The sequence below is a fragment of the Melanaphis sacchari genome, unplaced genomic scaffold (assembly GCF_002803265.2).
Source record: "Melanaphis sacchari strain LSU unplaced genomic scaffold, SCAv2.0 Contig2_pilon_pilon, whole genome shotgun sequence".
Classification (NCBI taxonomy): domain Eukaryota; kingdom Metazoa; phylum Arthropoda; class Insecta; order Hemiptera; family Aphididae; genus Melanaphis; species Melanaphis sacchari.
The window spans coordinates 3,747,688-3,770,601 of record NW_020271173.1 but is presented as its reverse complement, the minus strand read 5'-3'; the positions used below and the strand labels follow the sequence as shown (position 1 = coordinate 3,770,601).

At 23.5% G+C, this 22,914-nt stretch overlaps 1 protein-coding gene across 2 annotated transcripts; it reads right to left on the bottom strand.

Moving 5' to 3' along the window:
- Positions 1-1,249: 1,249 nt before the first annotated feature.
- On the bottom strand, positions 1,250-18,217 carry LOC112595923. Of its 2 annotated transcripts, none has more exons than XM_025341322.1 (6): positions 18,055-18,217; positions 16,730-16,865; positions 14,769-14,914; positions 12,915-13,054; positions 11,519-11,731; positions 1,250-1,955 (listed from the first exon to the last, which is right to left on the bottom strand). In XM_025341322.1, exons 1-6 carry the CDS (start codon positions 18,074-18,076, stop codon positions 1,497-1,499), a joined length of 1,116 nt encoding a protein of 371 aa, XP_025197107.1. In that variant the 5' UTR covers positions 18,077-18,217; the 3' UTR covers positions 1,250-1,496. The 2 variants fall into 2 exon arrangements, with proteins under 2 accessions (XP_025197107.1, XP_025197106.1); XM_025341321.1 differs by having other exon boundaries at positions 18,059-18,217.
- Between the last annotated feature and the right edge of the window lie 4,697 nt (positions 18,218-22,914).

Here is a 22,914-nt window from a genome sequence, read left to right as displayed (position 1 = left end):
AAAAATTATTATTATCTCAAATAATGTTAATATTCATTGAAATAAGATTTTTGATATAATTTTAATTTTAAGTATTGAAAAACAATATTTTTACCTATTAAAGGACCCAAAATTTGTGTCATTCAATTATTCTTAAATAGAATATTATATTTCCGAGAAATTTGTTGTGTTAATCGAATTTGTGTATACTGTTAAAAGAATCACGCTTTTTAATATCTAAATAAAAATTTGAAATTGAACATAGGATTCAATGTGATGTACTATTCTATATTTATAATGAATTTAAATAATTAAATAATGAGCAGTCTGTGTGGGAAAAATTATGTGTTGAATTCATGTTGTGCGAAAAAAAAATTTGAATTTCCCTTATCGATTATTGAATAAAAGTTTATCATTTAACTTTATATTTTAATTAAAAACATTTTATATTATTGAATAGTTTTGGGTGATTTATTCTAGAATAAAATATTATGATAAATTGTTATAAATAGATAAAAAACTATGTAATGTGTTACGGTTAGAACCGGACTTAAATACATTTAGTTTTTAGTGCATTTTTGTACTGTCTATAAATAACATTTTTATAATAAATGTTAGCATAATTATTAAAATGCTTACTTATACAGTTATACCTACGACCTTAACGACTATCTACTCTATACACTTAAACAGCATTGTATTATATTATGTATTAGATACTTTTACTGATATCACACACGGAATGTTCTAATTACTTACGTTGTTTTGAATCACGACAACAGAATTACTGAATACTAATTTTATTACTTAACTACATTACGTAATATTGTTTCGTTTACGATTATTGTTATAATATTATCTATTATCATGCTAGAAAACGTCTTACAGGCATATTGAAGTAGGTATACGATACACGGAATTATGTTTATATTTTTATTCGTATAATACTATAATTGATCGGATTATATAGCGAATTTAATCTGTTTTGATACGAAATTGGTCGTCAGTCGGTTTCTTAATTAATGTTCTGTATTCAGATTACCGCCGAAGCGAAAGAAACAAAATAATATATGATATAAACTGCATTACGTAATGATATACCAGATACCTACCTAATATTGTACGTAGACGCAAATAGTGTTGGAAATTTTTTTTATTTTGGTAGCTAAAGTTCAGGTCCATATCGGACTTCGATGAGGCTTTTTTGATATTAAAAAAACCCTAAGCATTTTTCTTCGTAAATATGTAACATATTCAGTTGTATTTATTATTATTTTTCTTTTTTTTTTTTTGGGAGGGGGGAGCAGTAGAAAGTGGATACTTATCCCTCTTCGCTGTTTAGGCCTACGAATTAAAGTAATATTATAACTATAGTGTTTTGTACACGGCGTAAAAAACGTAGTAACTGTGAAACGATTTACGGAAACTCGATGCGACGCGTATCGAAACGATCTACTTATCTACGTGACGAGTAGAGCAGCGATGACCCGGTGTGCAGGAAAACCACGGTACGTATTTTAGATGAGCAGTTCGTTGAGCGCCTTATCCGAGTCGGACGCGATGGATATGGAAACGGTGGGCAGTTGAAACCGTTTGATGTGCCGCTGATGAACGGTACTGTCGACGGCGCCGGCACAAACGCCACCTACACTACAAACGCCGCCGGCACAGACGCCGCCGACACAGACGCCGCCGGAGCAGACGCCGCCGGCACAGACGCCGCCGCCGCCGCTGACGCCGGAAGCCAGTGGCAACGAAAACTGTTGGTAGTTGGCCCAGCCGCTGTAGTCGTACTTGGGCAGGAAGTCCGCACTCTGGGCCTTCCGTATCGGCCTCACCGATATGCCGTTTCGGATGTGCGCGTCTTGGTAGATGGGACTGATGTATATTGCCGAGTTGACGCGGGATCGGGACCGCAACAGGTTCCGGACGCGCCAGTCCAGCGGGTCGGCCAGGCCGCAGCGCATCAGGTGCCTCTGGAAAAACACCAACGCGCACGCACGTCGCGGTTTAATAAACCATGGAAACAATGTCATAAAATATATAATGTTACATAATTGTCACGTAAGACGGTTCATGTCGTATTATATGTATCGTACCGAAAAAAACGTGTCCAAAAGTGTGCGGTGAGTGATTGTAATTGTTTCGTATTATCGAGCTACATTCTAGCAGAATATAATTATTTAAGCACGGACTATGATTGGACTTTGAAGTAACGACTCAACTTAACGCACGCCGTTCAGTTTCATATTTTAGCGGTAATCGTCGATTCAATATACGTATAATGTATAGTGTATATACACAGATACCTACAATCTACGTACCTAGTGCACAGACGGAGATTTAGCGAATTGTTTAGGTGTCGAGACGACATTATTGCAATAGGTTTAACATCTATTTAAATAGGAAAATAGACTTGCACGTCAATATTTCTCGGTTATTAACAGTTTAGACGTTTTTAGATTTCCGATGAATGTATTGGTTTTACAACTGGTTTTTTTTTTTTTTTGTGATTGTCATCAGCTATTACTTTTTGGAGCCAGTAAAACGCTAAAATCTTTAATGTCGAACGTGGTTATTCATTTTAAAATCGATTTGGACCTAGTCGTTAGGTACTTGGGCATCGTTTGAGAGGACTCTCCGTTGAGATGAGTTCGCGCGTGTATATTACTATGCCGAACATTTTACATTATTTTGATACGAGTATTATTACAAATAAACTTTGATTGTCTGCTAGTCGAATAAACAATAGCATTTACGAGTGGATTATTGACACTGCAGGCAGCAAACGTATTTAAGTAGGAAACGGCACCAATCAATTGTATTTTATAACGTATGAGCTCGTTTTAACAATGTTACTTTTTTTTTTTTTTTAAGTAGGTAATTAAAAGTTTTTACTTACAACTATTTCGGTCGTGATAAATTAGATATTCAAATTTAGCGTTAGAAATTAATTTAAGATCAAATAATTGAAATAATTAGTACTTATAAATATAATTTTTAATTGGATTTATTTTATACTTATTATGTATTTAGTTTTGTTTATAAGATGTTTTTAATAATTTTAATTTATTTTAGTGAAACATTAATTCGCTAAGTATTCATCGTAATAATACATATCTATTGAGTTAAAAATATTTAATATAATAAGTTGTATTGATTCAAAACTCTTAGTATTTTTAGTAAATTTTTATATTATAATTATTGGAATAAGTATTTTTTAAATTCTAAAGCTTTATTTAGAAAATAAATCAATTATTAAAGCTAAAAAATTATTTAAATTCAAATAACATTACATAATATAAATGTTTTATTAAATATATTGGCTATACTCATATTAGGCGCTACGTTTTTTATTTAATGCCTTTGTTGTAAAATAATTTTTAATATTTTGAACTGGTATTTTATTTATTTAACATTTTAAAATTGACCAATGTTTTATTTTAAAAACTTTTTTTTGTATTGTTTATTATTACTTATAAATAATTTTTTTATCAAGTGTCCTTTTAATAGTGTTCTAGTATATTTTTTCCTAAATTATAAAAGATGTCTATCAGTATCAGTTTTAAAAGATAATCAATTTTAATGTTGTGGGGTATTTATAGTAGTCATAGTAACCTGACACTGTAAAAAGTGACACTTGAAAAAAATAACATTTTTACTATAGAATTGATAATATTATGGGGCTATGTTTATTTTTCGTGTAAACATCTCTTGAGTGCACTGTCTGTCATTTTTTATTTCTATAAATTATTTATTTTATTATCTAGATAATATAGATTATAGATAATAATATACTTGTTGTCTTAAATATTTGGATTTGCATTTATAAAGGTTATTGATAATACATTTTCAACATTTTATAATTATTGAATTTTTTTGTTTTTTTCATAATATATGCTACCTTCACCAGTCTTATATTAATCATAAGAGACTTTGTTATTTACAGATTTAAAAGTATTTTATAGCTTTATTCCTTGATATAGAGGTAGATTTAATTAAGTAAATTAAGTAATTATAGGATAATAGCATGACAATTTTGGAAGTCTATATAGTTTTACTATATAATCTATATAGTCTAGAAAATGTAAAAAAATCATCTAGCAATTTGATAATTCATTAATAAGACATTTGTGTTGTAATCCAGGAATCTGATTAAATTTTAATATAATAATTACTTATAATAAATGTTGAATATTTTAATATTGAAAACATTGTTGATAGATGTTATACATTATTTAATTTATTATAGTATAAGCTTTTGATTACCTATTGAAAAAAAATAATTTATAAATAGTAAGCGAAATTATTGATTTTTACTTTTTAAATATCTATCCTATTTAAGTAATATGGTTGTTATTTTAAATTATAATTTATATTAAACAGAAAATAAGTATACTACACATTACAGTTTTTTTTAGTTTTAGAAACTAGCGGGAAGAGATAAGCCAGTTTACAATTTTTCATAAATTAGATTTTTTATTTAAGAATATAAATTATTTGTACTTAAATATTTAGGTAAAAATTATTATCAATTGGTTTTAATAAAGAAGGTTAGTTATTAGGTATTTTTAAATAATTTATGACTATTATAACTATTACTTATGGAATTAGATGTGATATAACTAAAATAATTGTATCATAATATGTAATAAAAAAGTGTATTTTTCGATTAAATATTTTCAATAAATTTTAAGTTTTTTCAGTTATCGATTATCGTCATTATAGTATGACTAACATAATGGAAAACTTTACTATGAAAGTTTGTTTTATACTGTATTACATTATCACTACACACTATTTCAATACACCGCAAACTATTTCGGTCTGTTAAAGTTTTGGTTGTGCAATTAAAACACCTTCTTAATCTTCAATGAACCATATCGTGACTTATATAGGTAGTTGAGTATATTATTTCTCCACAAAATGTTATTTATTAAATGTGAAACATGGTTAAACATACATTTGTGATGTGAATATGTATGTATAAAAACTATGAATACCTAAAAAAGTTGTAGGTAATTAATTAATGTTATTTTTAATCAACACTAAATACATTTTATTTAACAAACTAATTATAAAAAAAACCAAAAACATACCTACAACTAAAAAAAGAAAACCGTGCTTTTATTGTAGTATGATAGTTGTATGAACCGTAAAATCTGTCAATTACATTTACCAAATATAATATTAAGTTACCGGATTAAATAAACTTCTGTCTAAAATCATTTCTATAATTTTATGCAGATTTTACAGTACATAGTACATAGTATAGATACATATATAATATTTATGCATATTAAATAAAAATGTAATAGTGTGCTAGTATATAAAAATAAAAATCAATAATCGATCAAAAACAAATACGATTGTAAAAACCATGACTTCTGATAACGTGTCGCAATTATTTGTTGTCTTGACATTTACCATATGTATACTTAACGGTTATTCGGACGACGGCGCTCTATGCAGCAAAGCGAATCGACACGTGCAGTCTCTGGGATGTACGTCCGGCGACGAAGGCGAATACTTGAAACAATGGTCCAAGATGCAGCAACTGCTCTGCTGTTATATGTAAAATAAAACAGAAAAACACACGGGAAAAATAAGCAAACATGTTCTATAAGTGCCATGCGAAACGAACCTGGAAAGGGCAATCATGCACATTCAATCTGTGATGTAAATTTTCAAAGTTTTGGATGATATATTTTATTTTATAGTTTTGCAATCGATGTATATATTAAGTAAAGTGAAAATCATCACTCAACATATGTACCGATCAGCAGTATATTTACTAAAGTTACAAGTTACCTCATTAATATTGAACCTACTATCACGGAGCTTATCAAAATTGGATGTCTGTAATAAAGATTTATTTTTAAGTATATAAGTATAAAATAATTACTAAAAAAAGTGTGGCAGTAATAAATAAGACGAAGATATTGTTACAATTTCTCAAACTATATGAATAAAATTGTTTTGTTAAAGGTTCTTGACAACTTAACCATTTTTTAAATATAGATTTAATTAAAAAAAAAAAAAAATAGAATACCTTCACTAATATTCTTCGACTTTTAATATTAGAAAGTTGAGTAATATGAATATATGATGATATAATATGCGATCATGCATACGATAAGTTTTAATGGACTATTGATTTCAAGTGTTCGTTAAAATGTATATAAATTATTATAAAGCTTAGAATAATGCTAAAGCCATAAACTAGACTGATATTATAAAAGACGTAATATTTATTTTTCCATTTTTTATAGAATAAAGAAAAAGTAAATTAATTTTCGTTTATAAACATAATAAATAATACATAGACAGATTTTTCGAAATTATTTCATGAAAGTACTTAAGCCTTTCTATTGAACTTTAAATTTAAGCAAACAACAGTTACTAGAGAACTTAATTGTAATGTATAATTATAAGTTACCAGTTAATAAATCATAATAATAATAAATTATGCGTTATATTTTATAATTATTCTTATAAAAAATAACTCTTAGAACATCAAGCATAATAAAACGGTGTTTGATAGTTTTTTTTTTTAAAGTTATCATTTATTTATTTATTTTTTTTTTTTTGACAATCTTTGATCATTCAGAGACGTTATTGAGATAACCAAGATGAAAAAAATAGGCTTACATTAAAATAAAAAGTCTTCTAAATATTTATTATTTACATTTAAGAAACCCAATTTTTTTAGGAAACGCTTTAGAGTAATATATTTTATGATGTGATTTTAGGTTCTGAGTTCAGATCATAATCGTATTGTTTTTACAATATGTCTTTTTTTATGTCTGTTGACATTTTTTGTAGTGGGAAAAACACTTTAATTTTCAACTGTGAGAGTAAGTTTTTTCTGATAAAAAATGGGTCTAGTTGATATTTGGTGGGGGGGGGGGAGGGGTTAAAAGTTAAAAAAAATGTAATGGAACAATCAATTTTAAATAGTTTTAAACGGAAGCATTTAGTGTTGCAAAATTAAAATTTTTGTTATACAATTTGTTTATTTTTTTTTACTGTAAATTTTTTTTAACGATACTCAAAGTATATGGAACCATTATAATACAAGTTTATTAGATAAAAAGTGTAAATATTCTGATGATTTTAGTTTTATTTAATTAGCTGTTATGTTTAAGGATAATGTATTAATAACCTAAACAAATAGACTCCGAGTTATAGATTCAACGGTTTACGATAGTCATTTTAGTTCTATGTCTATCTAATCATAGAAACGTGCTATGAGGTAAATTATTGAATTTGCGTATTGAACCTATAAGTTATATCAATATTTTATTTAGTTTAAATATTATTCACAGCGATCATACCACATTGTCTTTATCATCAACACGAGAGAAATAAATTCGGTAGACAATACGTAAGTTTAGTATCATTAAACATTGAATTCAGTTTTAATAATATACCTATACACCAACAATAAAAACACGATTAAACGTATAGTGTGGACATTACATGTGTAAGTATATACGTATACTCGTATATTTTCGTATATATACTGTCTATGTAACCCGACTTTCTTATGGAGAAAATAGTGCTATATCATTTTACTTCGATTTTTGTGTATTTCAGTTCATTGGTGGATCGTTAACATTTTTTATAGATTTTTATAGTCATTATTTTAAAATTAACGGTTATATTTAAGTTTATATCTAAAATATTGAACATCTATTTGTATTATTTGATTTTCGAAAGGAAAAGTTTTTATATTTGTATTTATTTCTTAAAATGTTATTTTATTGGAAATATGTTCATCTACGGATGGCGTTACTAGTGTACCTATTAATATTTTATTGTTCAATATTCTGTTGACAAGATTCAGGTCCATAAAATTATGCTTATAACCTATCCTATAGTAAGCTCTTTAAATTGAAAAATTCTCGTTCGAATCCGTTAGGTAGTTTTCAAGATTATACCGGACATAAAAAATGCACTTTGTTATATATAAGTATATAAAAAAGATGTGTATATACAGAGTATAATGGACAAACTGACAGATATAACCATCTGATTTTTATTATTATCAATTTTTAAAAAAAAAATTTTATTTAGGTATTTATTATATGATTTATTATTATAAATTAAATATTTAAAATAATATAACGTTGATAAAAACAAAAGTTATTATTTATATATATTTTTAAATACATTTTTTTTTTTTTTTTTTTTTAAAGAGGAAAGTAGGTAACCAACCACTCTGTTATATAAAAAAATGACGAGTATACCTTGAGGAGTAACTAATCATTGTAATGTATATGTTAAAGATTAGAATTTAATAATAAATCATTACTTACAAAAAACGATTCTAAGCAAAAATATTTTGTTTCTTATACTAAAAGAAAATTGATTTTGTCAAATACTGGTTTAACGAAAAATTCTTGTTTCTCCTTTATTTATTTTTTTTGTTTTTTTGTCTTTTGACCTCTCAAAGTAATATCTAGTTACCATTTTTTATCCAGAACCATCCTGAAAGTTGAAAATTGAAGCGTTTTTATTATCCTGAAAGGTGATTGCAAATAGAAAAAAAATGCTTGTAAAATTAAAAAAAATCATTACTCTATTCAAAATATAAAATAGTAAAACAATCATAAAGTTTAATGGTTACAGGACTTAGTGGTGATTGATGAATAATATTGATATAGGTACTTTATACGAGTATGTATACATACAATTTTTATAATATGTTAAACTTGGTATTGAATTAATATTAAAGTGTTATACGTACTACATTCGAGTATGTACATTATACATAATTAAAAAATTATATATATATATATGTGAATAATGCATATCGTACATAATAATGTATTATACGTAACACCCCTCAAGTATGTTCCCGTCAATTAGTTGTTTTTAATGTGCCAATAACTTTTGTTTCAAAGAATTTACTACTGAATTATTATGAGTTCTCTTTATAGCAGAAAATGTAATTATTATTTAATTATAAAATAGTTAATTAGTTAGTGAATTGAAACAATAAATTTCCACCACACATATTATTTCTAGACAAAATTAAACATTCCTAATAAATTAATAAATTTTATGCAATTTGGTAACGAATACGCTTATAGTTAAAGAAATTAATATATAATAATATATAACAATAATCATGTTTTGGAAAACGAATCATTTAACACGAGATGATTTTGTTATTAAAATAATTTACCGATTGTTATAAAAAAGCATCGAAGTAATAGATTTTTACAAGAAATTTCTAAATTAAAAAAGACGAAAAGAAAAATCTTGATTATTATGTGCATACTAGTTTCCTAGATTGTATGAATATAAAACAAAATATAATCAGTAATTAATTATGTTCTATTGCTTAATGATGAAATCCAATATGTTCAAATTAACGTTCCTCAAAGTTTAAACGACTATAGGTATACATCAAAAGAAAACATGTTACATAATTGTATAGCAGACAACTTAATTTAATTAATTAAATTAGTGTCAATAAAATTGTATGTAAATTATACCTATAAAAGAATAATAATTTTATAAAACCAACAATGGTAACCACAGTAACGAAATTAGCAATGAACAAACACAACGGTATATTAAGTATTTTTACATAAAATACCTGAATTTAATTTGTTTGTTGAAATAATCTTGTTGATAGTTGCTTTAATTTATACAATTATAAATTGAGTTTGAATGTAATACTAAAAATATTCTATAAATAATGATATAAACGAGAAATGTTAAAATATTGCATTTACATTTAATATTATACATAATAGAATAAAAGGTCTTGCGTTCAATGTATACATTCAATATTGTACCTACTGGTATGTTGTATTTGTATCATATTAATCGAGATATTTTTAATAACCAAGACAATTTTAGAATATAATTTTGTTTGATTATATATTTATATGATATAATAATATTATAAATATTAATTTTATTTTTGATGTTTTTTTTTCTGGGAGGGTATCGGCTGTTTTTAATATTATTTGTTCTCACATTTTTCAAAATAATGTCAACCCTTATCCCTACACTATTTCTATGACATATGTATACATATATATTTTCACATTTCACTGTCATCAAAAGTACCAAGGTTGTTATTATGAAATTATATTGATCTAGCTTATTTACACGATTGAACATAAAATTATATTTATAAAAACGTCGTGTACTCTAGTGTATCTTAATATCCAAAGCTGGTTATGACACTAACAAGGGACAAGGATAATATTAGTGAAAATAGTAAATACCCATTGCACACCTGGTCACATTTTTTAGTTGTATGAAATTGAATAATTTATTTAATATACACTTTTAATATTATATACCTATTATAAAGCAGATATTTTATATTCTTAGTTATTTTTGGTTGTAAAATGTTAATTACTGTAGGTATAAAAAACAGTTAAATATACTATACAATTTTTATGTAATAATTATTTATCTGTTGTCTTTAAATTAAAAAAAAAAAAAAAATGATTTTAAACTTCTGAAATTACTGTTGTTATCACCTATATATCATCTAAATAATTTACTGTAAACGTTGTATAACATATGAATAATTAAAAAAATAATTAATAGATAATTGATATATTGTAATTATTAGTTTATAACTTAATTTTGATTACACTTACTTACAATTTCTTAAAACATATGTAATATTTAAAATGACTTAGTAATATTTATTTATTTAATTGAACAGTTAATGTTTAACTAATTGTTATTCAATTTTTGTGTTTTTATTGAATGGAATTCGTTATATTTTGAAAAAAGTAAAAGCTTAAAAACTAAGAAAAAATACATTAAGGTCAGAAAATTATTAAATATTAAATAAGTAATAATAGTATCACTTGATTTAAATAAATGCAAATAATAATGTATAATAAAGTTTTTAAAAGCTTGTAAATTTATTTAGCCTCAACAATTTATTTTAAACATTTCATAGAAATTATTTGAAACATTAATTATTCTTTTTGTAGATATATTAAAGGTAAAATAAGGATTAGATAAAAATAGTGTCAGCCATATTATATCATATAACATATAAAGATTTTCTTAGTCAAGAATTTATAATATTATTACTTTTATTTAATACTACTCATTAAATACCTAGTAGGTAACTTAATAATTTTCCATTTATCATTTAGTTGAATACAATTTTTTTTTTTAAGACTATCCAACATTTGATAATTTTACTCCATTTACCATTACAAATGAGATAAGGGTTGTTGCCTGTTGGTATTTATATTTTCCTTTTCATATATACGGTTTGTTTCTTTAAAAATATTGTGTTCCTTAATCTCTCTGATGACTAATGGTATGCAATAAAATATACATTAGATGCTACATTGTACTACATTATGTTAAAATCTAACTTTTATTACATGTCGGGGCGCTGAATTTAGGTTGATAAATTTAGAAAAAAAAAAAATAAATGATAGTAAGTAGAAGAAAAGAATGTTCAAAAATCACATTTTCACGTGCATCACACAATTAAAATAAACACTTGTTATTTTAAAACAAAAAACACAATACTGACCTGTGAACAACAAAAACTTGGACCTGTTTGATTTTGGCACGAATTGGTTGTATTGCATGCACCTGTTCCGGGCACTTTGAGTTGTGTATCTTTATAGTCTGGTTGATATGGTATAAGCATCCTTATTTTACCCCAGCGGTTGAAAAACATTATTATAGCACCGACCCAAACCATTAAGACAAGTACTACAATAGTAATTTCTATTCCTCGCACCTAAATAAACATTAATATTTATAACTTATAGTAATAGATGGTATTTTGACATGACATTCTTATATAGTTTATAGTTTTAATTTAATTATTTACATTTAACATCGAAGCCACTAATAATGAGTTACTTTATCGACATAAAATACAGTTTTAGTACAGTTAATTTATTTTTAAACAAGTAAAAAGAAATTAAGAAACCTTGTAATTAATTTGAAAATGTAAAGTTTACTTAAGTATTTATTTGGCGATTAATGATGAGGTGATACGTATATATTTTTTAAATTGTTGTTTATTTTATTATTATTTGTTAATATATTTTAAATAAAATTTAAATTTCTCCGCAAAAAAAATAAAAAATATTAATTCTTTTCTTCTAATTATCTTAGATCAAATTTACTTGTTATAGACATAATATTTATGTAATTTGTTCTAATTTTATCTTATATATACATATATTAAATTATACATATAACTTATAATGTATGATCAGTTAAATTAACAATCTATAATATTTCCTAAAATATACTGGAAACATTAATCCATGAATTGGTACCTAAATATATAATCTATTTCACTGTGTCACCATTATTTTTTTGCTTTTTGAGATTAATTTGAAAAAAATAAAATACTACTAAGTTAAAGGAAAAATTTACTCAATGAGGTAAAAAAATACCTATTGAAAAAGTGTTGACCTTGGGTGATTTTAAAGTTGTATACGTGCTTAATTCAGTTGAAAAAATATTTGTATCAAATAATATTTATTTATTTTTTTTTGATTTCTGCTGTTTTCTTTATTAGTACTACATACTATTTTAGTGATATTCATTTAGCAGAGTTCGTGATTCATAATAGTTTAACGTGACTATTTTTTGCAGCCATATTATGAACAAGAAAATAATACATTTCGTTTAAAAATTACGGTGTATTATTTATTAACTATTTAATTGAATTTATTTATTTTGTTTGAAAATATTTTGAATTTATTTAAATAGAATAAACGTATAACCTATTGTTTAATTATTATTTAAATCTTGTTTAGTAAATAGATGATTCTTATATACTCGTGAATATAATATAGGTATATTTTCATTAATTTCTTCATAAGATAAAGGTCAAACTAGGTGATTTGCTGTCATAGATATTTTTAAAATTATAATAATGGAAAAGAGTCAAATTTATTTATTACCTGTACATAAGGAGGGGAAGTAGATCCTTCTGGTGGTACTGAATGTCCAACACCACCTACAACATTCGGTGGCGATATATCCAAATCACCACTAGTATTCATTTGTGAATGATGAATATCTGGCCACGAAACACCTTTATCTTAAAAAAATATATTGAATACACAATATTAGTTTTTAACTTCATATGTTAAACAATATTGAACAAATAATAATACGTTGATAATTTGAGATATATTAAAAATACTTTTTGACAAGTAATTTAAAGATAGCTTCTTTTTAATTTGTAAAGTTATCATTTATTTTTATAGACAATTTTAAAGAAAAAATAAGTTTTGATACATTTAATAATGAATGTTCTGTTTTACAATAATCAATTTATGTTCAGTAAGTCAAAATCTATGTAATAATAATATCTTTAATTAAAAAAATTATTACATATTATGTAATGCTATTTGTTATATAGTATACATTGCAGTCTAATATTATATATAAATTAATGTACGTTTGTATGAAACTTAAAGACTTGAAAACCACATAACCAATAATTGGCATCAATTTTTCACACATAATTCTCAAGATGAAGGAAGTGTTTTTCGCTTATTCATTTATCAACCTCTATAGGTTGATTTAAGGGGATTTAACATAAATTTTGTTTTGGATCACAAAAATCAAATAATTTTTAGGTACGGGGTTAATGAAATAAAATTAAAAAAAAAAAAAAAAAAAAAAAAAAAATGGTATAGACTAATCTAAAAAATCTGCAATAAGTTACAATGTTTTTTTTAAATTTCTCATTTTTATTTAAATATAAATTAAAAGACAATGTTTGTAAACCTTATATTTTAGTTTGTATACTCAAAAAATTCAACTGGTTTTGAGTAAAACTTCAAAGATATGAGAAAAGTCTTAAGTGCTGTTTGAATTACGTTAAAAAATATACTAAATGCTATAAATAATCCACCATATTTAACCTATCTCGATTAAATTTGTCCACAAAGCAAGGTACACCGAACTCAATTTGCTGTGAAACAAAGTACACGAAAAACTAGATACAACCTTTATAACTATCATTTTATATATTTGATAATTTTTTTTTTTTTAATGGCGAAGTTGGGTTACACAAACATTTATAGATATTAATTAAGTCAATACAATGAAGTAATAACAGGTACCGGTTTTAAATTATAATAGTAAATTAACTACCGTGTATAATTTTAGATTAAAAAAATTAATGTTAGTTAAGTAAATATACAGCGTAAAGTGTAATGTAGAATACGCTCGTACTTTATTTACTATATACTTGTATGCTTGATATTAGAATAATTCTTATTAGTTTATAAAATATTATTTTATTTTAATTTTCATTAAAAAATAGTATTTAACACAATTCTTAGGCGAGTTAAAAATATAATATGTAGTAAATTTTAATCAGTTATTACGCCTGTTAAGTGTAAATATTTGAAATTTCTGGTTTTACATTTTAAGGGAAGGGTAGGATTGTGTTGGTCTTATAAATATTATAATAATAATATCATAATTTTCAATTTAAAAGTTCATTAATAATTAAAATAATATATAAAATTACCATAAAATAATTTAATGATAATTATATTGTCAAACTTATGTGATAAAATTGGTTTAAGCTTAAAGTCTATCATAATATTACGTTAAGTTTATTTTTTCATTTAAAAAGTGGTATAATAATACTAGATATATTTTCCAAGTCTTGAGATTACTCAAGAATTATTAATTTAATAATTAAACATTAGTTTTGGAATTTTGTGTCATGTATTATTCAACTTAATTAAAAATATTACCAAGTTAAATATTTAATATTATTTGATTTTGCTTACCAAGTGTTTTAAATATAACTGGTCTACTCCGAAATCGGCGACCTGCTTTGAACGCTGTCACAGTTACTTGATATTGTGTATTTGGCATCAAGTTACCAAGTGTCACGGAATCAGAGTTGACTGCTATCTCCGCTACTACCTTGTAACTGACCAATGGAAAAAATACCCACTCAAATAAACAAATCGTTACATATTTAATAGCAATAGTAGACTAGTGGTTGGTTGGTCATAGTTATATATAATGTACCTAAATATATATGACTATATGATACGTATCGTGACCGTAAGAAGGAGTTATTCAATAAAATTATATAGTTGCATGTTCGTAATATTACGTTGACATGAAGCATTGTAATTTGTAGATTTTTTAATTTTAAGGGAAATCGAACTATTTTTTTTAAACTAATTATATAATAAAATATTATGTATCCACATTTATAGTTAAATATAATAATTATTTAAATAGAATAGAATTATAGGTATTAAATTAAAACATTTTTTTTTAAAGTTTATTTTTAAATAATATATATAAGATAGAAAACTGAAATTTTATAATGTTTAATCATCTGGTATTTTTGTTGTTTAAACAATGTGTTCTTATATATAATTTAATATAAAACGGAATTCATAGGTACACACTGCTTGAAAACTTTTCCTACTGTGTAAAAGTAAAATTTTCTTTAAACTATTTTAATCACTACATAATATAAATCAAGTTTCATGAAATGGAAGATATTCAATGTTTAATTAGTTAAAATGTTTACGTTTAAAAATAATAACAGTCACATAGTGTTAATTAATATATATTTTCTTTTATTATTTTAATTTTAATAATCAAATTCCAACCAGTCAACACAAAAAATGTACGTTTTTATTATTTTGTATTTTTTCGACTGTAAAACTATATTTAAAAACACCACGAAAATGTTTTACTTCATTGGTTTTTTTTTTATTATTATATTTGTTAGCTTTTTCATTTACATTTTTACGCAACTTATTTCTACAAAATTACTGTAAATATGTATTTTTTTTTCTAATATAAAAATATTGAATGTTTTTATTGTTTAAAATTAATTATAAGATTTTTGTAAATAAACAGCATTCAGTATTTGTTTTTATGTGTTTAATCATGTGAGAAATTATACATTTTATAATACACGAAAAGTAGAATGTAAAACACTTTTACATTTTGATATTAGACTTATTTATTAACAAACGATGTGTATGATTAAAAGTTATATTATACTATGGAACATAAAAATTTGTAGTTTGTATTTTTATTTTAAAAATATTTTAGATTATTTTATGTATAGAAAATGTTATATTTTGGGATTTTATTCAATTTTGCATTGTCCATAGGGAATATTTTTCAAATTTAGTTATTTTATCAAAATCATAATAGACAATCCTAGAAAAGATTTAGTAGAGTACTTTATACTTATAGATAATACATATTATTGAGAGACAAAAAAATATATTAATACTTAAAACTTAATTTTGAATTATTAAGAAACTACAAAATTTGTATAATATTATAATTTATATACTTCTTAAAATTTAAAAAGGGAAGAAGGTGAACTGCTCAGCTGGTGTTGAGTGTACCTTGGCATCGAATAATTTACTGTAATGTATGTGTTAAACTTGAGTTCAATCATTATACCTATACGAAAAACGATTCTGATCGAAGAAAATTCGTCGCCCTAAATTATTAAGTATATTATTCTAAAATATATTTTATTAAAAGTATTATAATAGTATTCATTTGTATCATATTTTATTGTAATCAACTGAATTGAATAAAATTAATATTAATAATAATAAAAATAAGTTTAAAATTAAAGAAAATCATTCCTTGTGAATACGTATTCACGTAAGATAGGATCAGATTTTTTATAAAATTAAATAATTTATTAGGTCATATAGCGTAAGTAGTTATAAACTTAAAATAGTTGTAATCATACCTGGCGTTGGTTGGTTTGTACATGACGTCATATTTTTCAATACCTATTAGTGATATTTTCCAAGATACTTTGACAGTGGTTGGACTTATGAACATTACCGTGATGTCGCCAGGAGCTTGGCTGGTAGAAGAACTCCCTATGAGAACAAAAATAGGTTTAATTAAAATATTACCTATTATAAGTTATACAATTTGGGAATTATTGCTTAATCTTATACCTCTTGTCAATTAATAAATATTACTTGTAGACTTTTTACGTTTTTAAGTGTTATAAATATTCAATGATGTGTCATTAATTTCTTGTTTATTTATTTAATATAGCTTGCATTTTTTATTTAGTATAACAAATCGTGGTTTTACACTAGACTATAATTTAAAAAATAAATCTAGAACTTTATGAACATTAATCTTGAATTTTAAAGTCTGATTGAAGCGATTAAAGCCTACATTGTTTCTAGTATTTTACGTTAATATAGGTTTTTTTTCTTTGTGCTTGTCATCATCTTATGGAGTATTAAAAATGTACAAATCATCAATTTTTAGTGTAATTTTTTTTATAAAATCCTAGGTATAATTGGTATTTGTGGAGCTGGGAGATAAAATTAGAATTTTCAATATTTTTTGAATTGTTAATTCAAATACGTTTTTTTCTTTTGTTATTGGTTATTCAATGGTCAAATAAATTGTAATTTTTATAACACTGATAATATTTTTTTAATAAAGAATCATTGTTTTTTATGTATTGGTAAATTAATTGAGTTTCTAGAATTGACATATTTCATAATTTAATTTAATTTATTTAATACGTATAAATATATTATGTGTTTAAACGATTTTTTTTTTTTTACTTAGTCAAATACACATTAATTGTTTTATGATATAATACATTTTTTGACATTTTCCCTCCAGAAAATATTAAAATGACAAAACATATTATTTTGAATTTATAAAGATATTCATATTTGAAGAGGTTTATCTGTTTCAAAAAACGGATAATTTAAAATAATTTAACTTAATGCACCATTGTAATGAAGGAAGGTAGTGTGATCATTGTTAATTTTTATATTTTCATTATTGTATGTGGTGCCTAATTTGAGACAGTATATATAATAGTGAATGTGTGTGTAGTTGATTTAATATAAATACATTAATTTAAAGATAATATTACGTTTAATAATTTAATTTTGTATTTCATGAATTAATAAAAAAAATAATGGATAATTGGTTGATGGGCCTAAACTATTGATTTTGGGAACAGGATAATAGAAAATGAATATAAAATAAATTTGAATAAATGAATTAACCATTTAAAAAATTATAACATACTTACACACTGTTTGAAATCCATATAGTATGCAAAAAATCTGCCACAGTATCATACTAAGCTACGCATATTGATGCTTATTAATTTTCTCGTTGACAATCATACATGAGAATCATTGATATTAAATTAAATTCAGGAAAATATAATTTTAAAATTTTTATTCTCATTTACAATATTCTGAAACAAAATAAAGTTAACAAATATTAGTAGAATTAATTTTCATTATATTTTTGCAATAATATTTAATTAAAACAAATACAATTTAATGTTATATCAATATGTGAAATAATTATATGAAATATATAATAATAAAAAGATAAATTTATCTTTAATATTACATTTTATATGTTTAGATGTATAGTTGCAGTTATTAGTATTTTATATTAGTATTTTATTTTTAGATCTCTTGTTTAGACATTTAAATATTTTATACTTCATATTTATTTTAACACAATTTCATCGTATTAAATTCTAAACAGAATGATGAATAAATTGGTTTTACATCAATGTTGTGTTTTTTTTTTTTTATCTTGTCTGCAGTTGCCTCTTGGGATATAATTTCAAATGATTTTATACTTACAGAGTTGTGTAAGTTTATATATACGTTTATTCATCAAGCATGCTCATCTTTTTTTTTTTTTTTATATAGTGCAGTTATTTGAAATCCGTTATTTTTAAATTTTTAAATGTGTGTAGAGTTGGATAGTATTTTCAATTTCTTGAGATTTTTTGAACTACTTTAGAACTGATTTTATGGTAATTCAAATTTTTCATTTTTTATTGAAAACCCTCATTTTTTTTTTTTTTTAATTATTTAGTTGATAATATTTTTGAAAATTTTTATTTACCTAATTCAAAATTTAAATGAGTAATTTTTCAGTTATTATAATATTTATATTTAAATTCTCGAAAATAGATTTACAAAAATATAAAAATATGTTTTTTTTTTACTTTTTTAATTTTTATAAATTATAAATACTGATAGATTAATATAAATCACTAAAACTTTTTATATTAGTATAGGCACTATAGCCTCTAAATTTTCTAGACCAAACATCATGGATTTATTATTCTTACAATACAGAGTTAAATAACTAAAAATTACTCGTTCAAATTTTGATTTTGATAAACACAAATCTTAGACAAATTATTTGATAAATAGTTCATAGTAAAATGAAAGGGGTTAGTATTTTAAAAATAGAAGTTGGTATTGTATAAGATATTGATATATAGAATATTTTATAAATAACTAACTTAATTAAAATATTTAAAACTTTTCTTAATTATTGATCCATTTACAATATTAGTTTAACTTAAATTATTTGAAAAGTATACCACCTACGCACGCTTATGGCTGAACGTTTTAAGTAAACATGTATAAGAAGTTATTAAATGTTTGTTGAATTATGAGAATATGTTTTAAGTGTGTAACAGAGGGGTGTAGGGGTCGAAGTCCCTACGATTATATTAGGTATATTAATTAGCTAAGGACACATTTTTTCTCAATTTTTTGTTTTATTATAGTCCACTATTTCTTTTTCAAGTCAAGCATTGTTTATAAAGTTATATAATATTAAGTGTACATATTTTGTTGAGTTTATAAGAAATATTATCATTTATATATTAAATGATGAACGATCACATCATTTTTCCGTTAAGTTGAGGAAAGTTCTTTATTTATAAAAGAATATTATAGTTTCTAAATGTTATAAGATCTTTTATTTTTAAGACTGAATTATTCATAGTTTATTCACTATGAATTTAAAATAAAATAATAGATATTTAAGTATAAACTAGTTTAAAAAATGTATATCATATATTTTCATTAGAAAATTGAGTACATGATATATAAAATATTTAATTCGACTTATAGCAATTTTCTTTTCTTTTCTTGTTTTTAAGCTGTGAAACAGATCTATACGGTTGTATTCATAAATCGGCCATTTTCTTTAGTTAGTGCTTTGTAGAGACTTTAAAAAGGTTTTAAACTATCATCAATTGACAAAAATATTAAATACGTTCGATTAAAATTCTATTTTTCTTTAAATTGCTTTATGAATGTAAATAATGTGACGATTCATCACTGTATTTAAATTTATTAATAACTTAATATGCATATGCCGTTTATCTTGTGTTGAGATGATCTAAATGTGATGGATAGTGAAGTATCCAATACCTGTTATCTGAATTTTGTTTGGATTTTGAAGGTGTTGATTTATTATTTTTAATTAAATTTGTACTAGATTCGAAAATTTAGACAAAAGTGTAACTGCACAGAATAAACAAAAAAAACAAGTATTTTTGATTACAATTATTTAGAGAAAATCTCTAATCAATTTTTTGATGAAGTAATCATTGGTGTTTAAATTAATTATCACATTATTTTAAATTGCTAAAATATAAAATACACTTATTAACTAATTTAGGTTTAATATGAAAAATAAATATTTTTCTAAAATGTTATTATTTTTTTTAGGTTTTTATAAAAAATAATATTACTTCAACAGTTAATAAATTACTTATTGGCTAGTATTCACCTAATAAGCTTTAATTTATTTTAGTGTGTTTGATAAAAATATAGATTGGTAAAATGTAAATAGTATTCATTTAAATTATCAAATTGTTATAATATTATACGAATTATTATTATTATTTTTATAATTTCAAATTTTTAAACATTATTTTTCAAAAGTTAACATTGAATCAAAAACATTTTTTGATTATTTTATACTTAAATGTTTTAAATTTATATGGATAACATATTTTATATTATTTTTATATTTTTAATATATATATATATATTCATAATATTTTAATAAATACTTCTTAGTTAACAAATAATATTCAAACGCTTTAGTAAATAAAATATATATGCTGCTTAAATTTAAATTTTCATACGTTTCGCAACTTGATTCATTGTTTGAATATACAGTAGTATTTTGACGACGATTATGTTGAAATTAAAAACTAGTAGAGATTCCTTAGCAGGCTTAATGTTATTTTATTAATCTAATAAATTTTTGATATGTGCTTTTTAAAAATCAATATGTATTGTTCAAATTGAAAAATCAATAAATTAAGTAACACTTATTGTTTAATGCTTTTTATGTTTAATAAAAGAACATAGTCTTCTGGTGTCTCTCTAGCTTATCTCTACTAATTTTTAAATAAAATACTTGTTGCCTTAAAAATGTATACATATTTTTTTACTTAATAATTTATATGAATGTATAATTGCCTTTAATAAATAGTTTTTGATTGAAGTTTAATATAAATGTTAAATGAGTTTCTATTTTTAGTTTATAAAAATTGAATCACATAATTGTTTCACTATGCTAATGAATAGATACATAATGCATCATTTCTTATACTAATAAATTTTATTTTCATGTTTGATTTGTAAAAATTTATCTATATTTTGTAATTGTAAGTTAGATCAATCGTATAGTAGTGAATTAGATGAATGCGAAATTTATAATTATTTTTTATATTTCGTTAATGTAAAACGTCGAAGAGTGATTTTCATACCGTATTAATGAAGATGAACAGTTAATTACACACATTGTAATAACCAATATATTAGATAATATATAAATGCATTTCGGTGTAAGTGCCAAATATTAATTAAACGATATGAGACACGTTAACTCTATTAAAGTATTATACTGTCACAGTTATTTAATATTTCAATATATTAGTTATGAATTGAAATACAGAGCGAATACTCAATTTTTAGTTTTTTATTGCATATTTTATTCAATACATTTTAAAGTAGCAATTAAAAAACCAACATGGCTTTTAGATATTATCAATACATAATAATTTAATTGAATATTTGAATAATAGGTATATAATAATATATAAGTTGTGCAATTATATCACATTAAAATTATATGTTAATACTAAAAGTCATACTCGTTAAAATTCATAGATTTAGTACTTTCTTGTATTTAAAAATATAATAGTTGAATGATTCTGCAGAAAGTTAAAAAAAATATTATCATGAGTATTATCATTTGTCCAGTTTAAAATACCTAAATTATCTTCGGGATTTTGTACTTATGAAACTTTAAAAAAATAATATTATATTTCATATTTTTTCATTAAATTCATTTTTAGAACTCACATTAGGTATTTTTTTAATAAGGAAAGATATTAATAACTATTTATAATTTATATCAAGCTGTGAAATTATTTAAATTGTTTTTATAAAACATAAATCTTTTTATTATTATTAAAATATTTAAAATATTAGTATTATATTACACTAAATATAATATACTAAATAAAATAGAAATATAGAGAAATAATATAATAATAAAAATTAATTTATAATATGATAAAATGATAGAAAACATAATTTCAGAAATAGTAAATAATAATGTTCATAATATTATAATATTATACTTAAAATAATTTTTAATAGTATTAACTACTGTTTAATAAAAAATAATTTTTTTTTGTTTTTATTTAATAATAATAATAATAAAAAAATAATATTTAAATTGTTTGTTTATACGTTGAAATAACTACACAATTTCATAAAAACGATAAATGTATAAAAATATGTTTTGATAGTGAACTAATTGTGTGATATATCAATACGTGCACACACAAAATGACACATACCGACTTATAATGCAGGACACAAGAGGTCACCGTTTTGTATGAACAAAGGGCGTGGTGTCCTAGACTACATGTTTGCTCATTAATCAAGTACCGAATGTTAAACTTTTTCTTTTCTTGTCTACACCGGTTGCTTATATAGAATGATATTAATTCATCCACTTCTAGTCTTTTCTCCATGAATGTGTTTATTGTTTAATATGTTACTTACTTTTTTTACTTATGTTAAATTTAAT